The following is a 7,951-nucleotide window of genomic DNA, read 5'->3' as shown; positions in this document are numbered from 1 at the left end:
TGCGAATAACTTGAGAAATAAGCCTTCGTAATTCATTTGTAGGTTGTTCAAATCCCAATCCCACGTGTGAGATGATTTAATGTTTCCTGGCACTACCAATATCTTTACATTTCATTTATAACAGTTGTCTCTGAAAGGTCATTAGATAGACAGTTATATGTGTGATTTCCTTGGTGACCCAACTATGAAGATTTGCATTTTGAAGCTCCAGAAACACAAAAAAAAAGGTTGGTAGTAAATGGAAGTTATACGCTGAAAACTATTAGTTGAAGCAACCAAATCATGTACCCATGGAAAACTGAAGCCAGCACTCATGCCTAACAGGGCATTCAATAAACTATATATAAATAAAAGTGATGTGGTATTGAAGACATCCTGGAACTGTGGTTCTACTAAACACATAAAACATGGTTCATAATTGTCGTTCAAAAACATTAAAAACGTATGGCCAACAGTTGCAGAAACAATGAATAGGGTAATAAACATGATGAGTAAACAAAGTACACCTAAAATAGAATGGACAATATCAAATAAATACCCAGAATGCATTAATCGATCTAATAATCAAGTGGAAAGCTATAACTCATTCTTTGGATTGAATTCAATCAAGTTGGACCACTTCGTTACGGCAAGCATTCTTGGCCGCATGTTCTTCATCAGTGCCGAGTTTCCTTCAACTTTCAATGGTTCAAAAGGATTTGCTGTGATGCTGGAGGCATGGGGAGAGTACGTAGGTCAATGCGGGTGACGGGGTAGCTGCTTGCAACTTTATGTTTCATGTCTCCGGAATTGAGAGTGATTTGGAAATCAACAACATGAAGCATGATTTGTGAAAATCCAGACATCCCCGCCTCCTTTAGATTAATCTTCGAAATTGTGGAGTGTCGAAGGTATCTTTACACTGGTTGATGAAAAGCCAAAAAAAAAAACACCAAGGTTAAGCTTAGATGTTGTGTGCTGGACCAATTCTGGACCTCACTATTGCGACGATGGTATTATCTTCAACTCCAAAGCTAAGCAGGAACCTGCAAGGCAAAAGGAAGAACTGATGACCTAGTTAATAGAATGCATATCCATAAGCTAAAAAAGTGCACACCCATAAGCATAATATTTGAAACTATAGTCTGGGTCTCTCACTGATCCAATATCTATGAAACCAAAAAAATAACAACTAAATTTCTTGAGTGCAGCTGCGTAAAAAGAAGAAAAACAAAGTTAAATCCCATACACCTATTCTGGTAAACAGTGATACAAAACTAACATCCCACTGATCTCCCATTCTACCTAGCCTGATTATTTGGACATTTTATCGAACGTGTTACATGGAAGAAAATATAACAAATATTTTCAATTGAATCTTTTTCATTGATTTTTTCGGAACTGAACCAAAGTTATGCTGAAAAAATATAATAACATTACGACTCCTACCATTTACAGGAAAATATACATATACACACACAAACTGTAATTACTCCATTTCAACATCAGAAAAGATAAATCAAAAGGCCAGAATAAAAAAAAAAAAAAAAAAAAAAAAACCACGGTAGTAACCACCTCTAAGGAATCTGTGTTAATTTTTGCTATATGTATTTTAAGGTGATTGTAGTCTATATTGCCTAAAAGTGGCTTCCCTTTATCAACGACATCTAAAAACAAAATGATCTTCAAAACCAAATCATATCCCATCCAGATTTCCCCAGAGACCGCCCTAGCTATATACAGTACCAAATATATTGACAAAATCCTCTTCCTCGCAAGATAGTTTACATTTCCACCAGACAATTTCGCACCGGTTTTCATCACACTTTATGAAAAACGGGTAGACTTCAGAAGCAAAGTAAATGAAATTATAGGTATTCTTAATGGTAACAAACATCAAATGCACATATCACACCTAAGTCTGACAACCCTACTACCAAGATTAAAATTAACTTCTAGATACTCCACATTCATTGTATCTCTTCTTTATGACAGCAACAATGGTCAAATAAAGATACACCATATTACGGTCCAAATGTAATTCAATATCTTATTGGATAATCAAAGACATTCGTAGTAGCCCAGGTTGCGAATTCTGTAGTGAGATTGAGGAAAGCAGTGAACATTTATTACTTCATTGTCTGCATCCAGACGTGGTACTAATTTATCAAAGTCTTCATGATCTCATGGGTGTAAGCAAACACTCAATGGGTTATTTATTATATTTAACTTAACTGGGTTAAGGTAAGTCGACAATGATCTCTGTCTCGTAAGTGACAACGGATTTCTATAATACAATTAACTCTTTCATTAGGAAAAAAAGAAAAGAAAAAACTAATCACCAACATGAAAAGAAGTACTCGTGATAATACCTGGACTGTGTTAGTTCGCTGGATACCTTTCCTTATTTGCAATGGCTTCTCCCTGGCAGATTATATTGCTTTTACCTCCTCCAGGTGCATAAGAGCATTTTCTGTAGAGGCAAACCAAGGTTGAAAAGTTGATAGTTTGCTCAACGTAATAAAATGCAAGCCTATATATGTATTCATACGAAAGCAAATTACTGTAAGTAAATACAATTGCTAACTCTTTTTTTTTCTTCTAGTATTTGACTAATAGCTCTTTTCATTTTGCAGCAAGTTTAATTAGAATCGGTAAAATACTCCAAGTATATATTAGAATGACAGTTTAAAAAACAAAATCACTAAATACCAAGTTATACCGTGTCGAGTTCACAACACCCCATACGCTCTATAAATTCTTCAAACATTTCATTCATGCTAACCAAAAGTATCAAAGGATTTTGATGTAAATAAAAATGAGCTAGTATGCTGCTAATACTCTGCACATGTCCTGCAAACCTCCTTATAATATATTGATGTCTGCTCGAGATAGTGATCCTATGTTTCATGAGTACACATTGTTTGCCGACAATTTAGTGCAACATATGCCAGTTGATGTGATCATTTCTTATATAGTTGAGTTCATGATTTCTGAACATGATATCATAGTTAGTATGCCACCAAAAGGAGGATACAAAAGTCCACCGAGTGGATAAAATTTCCTGGAAACATTATGAAAACCCTGGTTAATTAAAGAATACACACATATATACAACCACAAAGATAGATCCAGATAGATAATCACACTGTAATCCCCACAGAAACTCAATATACAAATACGTTATACACAAATAAATAGCTCCACCAATATAACAGTCTTTTAGTAAGTATTTTAACAATAGAAAGAACATGTTATCTGAATGATTTGTACAGAGTACATAGGCAGTAGCATTTCTAAACAGTTAATTGATAATAGGTGGTCCAAAAGTCTAAAGGGACACAACAATCAGTGATATATAAAGTCCCATAACGAAGAATATGAAAAGAGGGTAAATACCAACTTTTCTTGCATTTCTATGACAACTAAAATGTCAATGTTCGCGTACACTTTGGTGGCAGTAGTGGAGGATATGGTGATTTTGACTGCAGTTATGGCAATACGTGTTAGTACAAACTGTTTGCTTAGGACAAAATTGGATGATCAACAGTATTAACAGTTTGATAGACAATGGATACCTTGATAATTCTTCACAAAAGTGGAGCACACGGCTAGTAATATTGTCCCTGGGTTGGAGTCAACATCAATTCGATCATTACCACTTCATTAGTGGCACACATGAAATAATATTTTTGTTATGTAAGTGCATTAAGAGATTTAGATCGTGAGACGACAAACACAACGATGTTAACGGCAAAGAAGGTATACCTGAGATTCCCAGTTGCAAGTTCCACATTCCGCAAGTCTGGCCACGGGGCCTCTGAAGTATCGGGTGATCGTGTTGCCCTGATGGTTTTTAAGAAGCCAACCACTGTAAAACGTTGGAAAGGTTCGAAAGGTGGGAAAGGTAAACAAAGAGTAATGGTTAACAACACTGTAAAAAGAAAAAATGTAATACGATTGACCTGTAAGACATTTGTTCTGAAACTTGAATCCTAGGTCTTCAAACTCAGTGAAACAGAATTTGTATGGAATAATGAAACTGGATTTGTTTGGGGAATTTTGTCGAAAATGTAACACACCCAATTCTGTCGTTTAAAGTTTATGAATCAGTGAGTTGGGTCTCAAACCCACTGCAGTGATAACCTAGTTTTTGGGTTAAGGAAAATAGCGTGGGAAGAAAAATAAACCAAATCTATTGATAGATTCGACGTGAAGGAAAATATAATACTCAACCCTAATTAAACATCAATGATATACGAAAACGAACCCTAAGTAATCACATACAGTATTGGATACAGAGCAAATGCCAAAGAGAGAAAGGAGAGAACACCTCGTAATTGTGCGAGCTGAGGAACCGATGTGGTTTTCCATTCAGCTCAGACACTATATATTGGGAAGTCATTAAAGCCGAAGTTAAGCGTTTTAATTCAACGTCCCAAATAAAATCGATAATAGGGAGATGAGAGGATTAATCATTTACGGGGTTTTCCGTTTCAGTCTTTGAGAGGAATGTTCTTCTGGGTTTGAGATTCAGGCATTCAGCCGTTGCGGAATAGAAAAAATGAAATAGGAAGAAAATCAATAGTGTGGGGGACTGCTAGCCATTGGATTAACCAAATCAGGTACGGTATTTTAGGAGGGGAGGGAAGATCACGGCCGGTAGTTAGAAATTCCAATGCATCCCAGCCGTCCCTGACACACCAAACACTACTGTTGTATAAAGACTGATTTTATTATTTTTATGTTATTTTAGGTTGTATGCATGCGAGAAACTCGCAATTACAAATAAAGCACGGCGAAAAGGCAACAAATGAGGCAATATGTGAATGGGGCTCGAATTATATTTTTTACCTGGTCACAATTTTAAAGTGGCATGGACTGGCTGGTGAAACAAAGAAACCATTTGATGAGGCGTAGTACAAGTCAAACGAGTCGCACTTCCATTCAGTGCTTGGTGTTTAAGTGCGAACTAAAAAGACTCTAAAATAAAGAAGATTAACCCACAACTCTCTAAATTAACGAAAACAGAAAAACACTAAACCCACCTTGGTCCAAATCTAAAAGTAAATAATAATAATAAAAAAAACGAGACGAATCCATCATTGTCCAAAGGTAAAGATAAGTTAGTTTATTTCTTATGACATAACTTAAAGGCAATTCCTATGGCAATGTTCAAATGAAAATCTTTGTTGAGCCAGGTGGATGATCAAATAGGATTGTGTACAATAGAAAAGAAGTGGACGGTTGACCGTTAAGCGTCCGGACGAACTTCCAACGCTGGCGCTTCTGGCAGAAACGCGAGCGAGCGCAGCAGAGCCGCTGGCGTTTGAATCAAGACCGCCAACGACATTTTTAAACAGTCACCGAAACGACTAGTTTCTACCTCCATAAATACGACTCAAGTTTGATCTCACAAATTCACAACAATCTTTCATCCGATCAATCTTTTCTTAATTTCAATTGCTTTCAATTTTCAACCATGAATTCTGATTTTGATTCTTTTGAGGAAGATATGGAGATGGATGAAATGTTGTATGAAGAAGAGGAAGAAATGTGTATGGATTTTTTGCGTCAAATGGATGAAGATGCAAATCAAGATAGAAGAAGGCGAAATTTTATGTTGCAATTACAAACCGGGATCATACCAAAGCCTTTAGAGCCATATGAAGTTGCGACTAGAAGATGGACGTGGCGAGATCGACATTTTTACCATGAAAAGATGATGCACGATTATTTTAATCATGGTTGTGTCTATTCCGATGAGTATTTTCAGAGATAATTCTGCATGGGCCGCAACTTGACGCGAATGATTATTGTCGAGCTTTGTCAGGTACAACATTTATTTAATTATCACTATGATGCACGACATGTACGAGGCTTTAGTCCCGAACAAAAGGTCAATACGGCCCGTATACTATGTTACAGGGGGGATTCCACGGATGATTACATCCGTATTGGGAAACAACCGCCTTTAGGTATCTCAAATTGTTTTGGGAAACAATTCTCGAGAATTTTGGTCCAACCTTTTTAAGAAAGTCTACTCAGGAAGATGTTCAAAGAATAACTGCAAAAAACACCGAGAGGGGTTTTCCAGGAATGCTAGGTAGTCTTGACTGTATGCAGTGGACGTGGCATGCGCGTCCGGTTTAATGGGCAGGCCAATAAGGGTCATTATCCAAAACCAAATGTAATTTTCGAAGCTTCAGCTACTTATAATTGTTGGTTTTGGCATGCCTTTTTTTAACTTCCGGGATCAAATAACGATCTCAACGTTTTATATAAGTCACGACTGCTGAAATTGCGTGAAAACGATGACACAACCCATCGGCATCACGTCTATTGGTGTTACCGGTTTCTTCACAAAAATTTTGTAAAATCTTATCATATAAAGTTTTTTTTCTTGATAAATACCATTGATTTCATCTAATGTATATAATACATAATTTCTACAAAGTGACCTCGTCTTCATCCATCGTATACTTGACACCACGAATTCTTATGTTTCTTGGTTGTGATTGTGGTGTGTTTTGTTGTGTTTCTTGTTGTGATTGTGGTTGTGTTTGTTGTTGTAATCGTTGTTGTGAGGATGCCATATTTGTTAGAAATGAAATTTATAGAGATGAGATTTTTTCTGGTAGATCGAGTTGATATGAATAGTTTTGTTTGAAAAAAAATAAATTAGAGATGGTATGAAATTGTGTAATTTTGAGGTAGTGATGAAGAAGGCGTGAATTTTAAGTTTGGAGATGAACTGAATTTATAGGAAAACAAAAAGGAACAACAACCGTCGGATGGAAGGAGCCGTTGGCGCTTTTAGGAAAAACGCGGCGCGTTTAGCAAAAACGCTGGCGTTTGAAGCAACAATGGGCGATGGAAAAACACGCGTCAGCGTTTTTATCTCACGCGCCAGCGTTGATGCCAAACTCGCACGGTCTTACATCGCGCGCGCACTACATGTTCCATCTCACTCAACAAACCAATAAATTTGTTGGTTTGTACATACATTTTTCATGTTTGTTGAGTTCGTAATGGAATGAAGATCAACGAATCCTTATTTCGGTGAGTCCACAGGCATAAACCAAACTTTCTCGCGGGAGTACCAATATTTCTAATCATTGGTCGGTCTCTCTTTAAACTACAAGTCAAATTACTGACAGCATAATATACTCATCTCGGCTATTGCGATCAATTTTTTCAAACTGTACGTGTGACCATGCCATTTAGCCCATATTCATCATTTTATACCATTCTAATGCATTATGAAATATACATTACTTGTAACTACTTGGGGATTAAGCTCATGTTCGTGGATGAACAACAGGTTCTTTTTCTTCGAGAAGAGTGTGCTCGACCAATATGTATACTAATTCAACTAATAACATTGTACTCTGCCAGATTGTGTTTAAGCTAGTAATGGAACCGAATAATTTCCTTAAATGCGTATGTTGAGTCTGCGGACATTACTTTATGTGACTGAAGCTTCATTTCCGATGTTTAAGGGGTGCGAGTGCATTTGGAAAATCCAAATTAAAGTAATAAACATTTTTTTATTTATATTTTTGGTAGAAGATATCATAAATAAACCTAGCAGCAGCGCATCTGTATAAATGATCACATAGCTTAAAGCGCCCACAGTTATGGCTATATAATAGTTTTCAACTAACGTAAGACGTGAAATTGGAAATTTGTGATCGTTTTTCGCATTCGGCTAAAGTTTGCTGGATCTTTAGAGATTCGCATTCACGTACACCAATGAAGTACAGCAGGTTCCTCCGAAGATCTAGACAATTCCTGCAAATTAAAGTCAGATCTTCGAATATCCTATCGCGATATACTTCAAGTTTACCAAAAACAAGCAAATAGTTGAGCCAATGCTCTCGCACCCTACGCATATTTCAGACTGGCGGTTAGAGCTAGCACTATAGTGCCCTCCATCCCATCTCTATCCCTCAAATATAGGAAAAAGATA

General features: G+C 36.7%; 1 protein-coding gene across 4 annotated transcripts; it reads right to left on the bottom strand.

The window, feature by feature from the left end:
- Positions 1-494: 494 nt before the first annotated feature.
- LOC113292615 lies at positions 495-4,486 on the bottom strand. Of its 4 annotated transcripts, none has more exons than XR_003331804.1 (6): positions 3,748-4,486; positions 3,558-3,605; positions 3,379-3,464; positions 2,702-3,043; positions 2,352-2,452; positions 495-1,025 (listed from the first exon to the last, which is right to left on the bottom strand). XR_003331804.1 is itself a non-coding variant. In XM_026541495.1 (6 exons), the coding sequence occupies exons 1-5, from the start codon at positions 4,351-4,353 to the stop codon at positions 2,423-2,425; spliced, it is 318 nt and encodes a 105-aa protein (XP_026397280.1). In that variant the 5' UTR covers positions 4,354-4,486; the 3' UTR covers positions 495-1,025; positions 2,352-2,422. The 4 variants fall into 4 exon arrangements, 1 of the variants encoding a protein (XP_026397280.1); XM_026541495.1 differs by lacking the exon at positions 2,702-3,043 and having other exon boundaries at positions 3,558-3,640; positions 3,748-3,825; positions 4,313-4,486; XR_003331805.1 differs by having other exon boundaries at positions 2,702-3,464; positions 3,558-3,640.
- Between the last annotated feature and the right edge of the window lie 3,465 nt (positions 4,487-7,951).

The sequence above is a fragment of the Papaver somniferum genome, chromosome 7, assembly GCF_003573695.1.
Source record: "Papaver somniferum cultivar HN1 chromosome 7, ASM357369v1, whole genome shotgun sequence".
Taxonomy (NCBI): Eukaryota; Viridiplantae; Streptophyta; class Magnoliopsida; order Ranunculales; family Papaveraceae; genus Papaver; species Papaver somniferum.
Note: the sequence above shows the minus strand (reverse complement) of the source record. Positions and strands in the feature narration are given on the sequence as shown.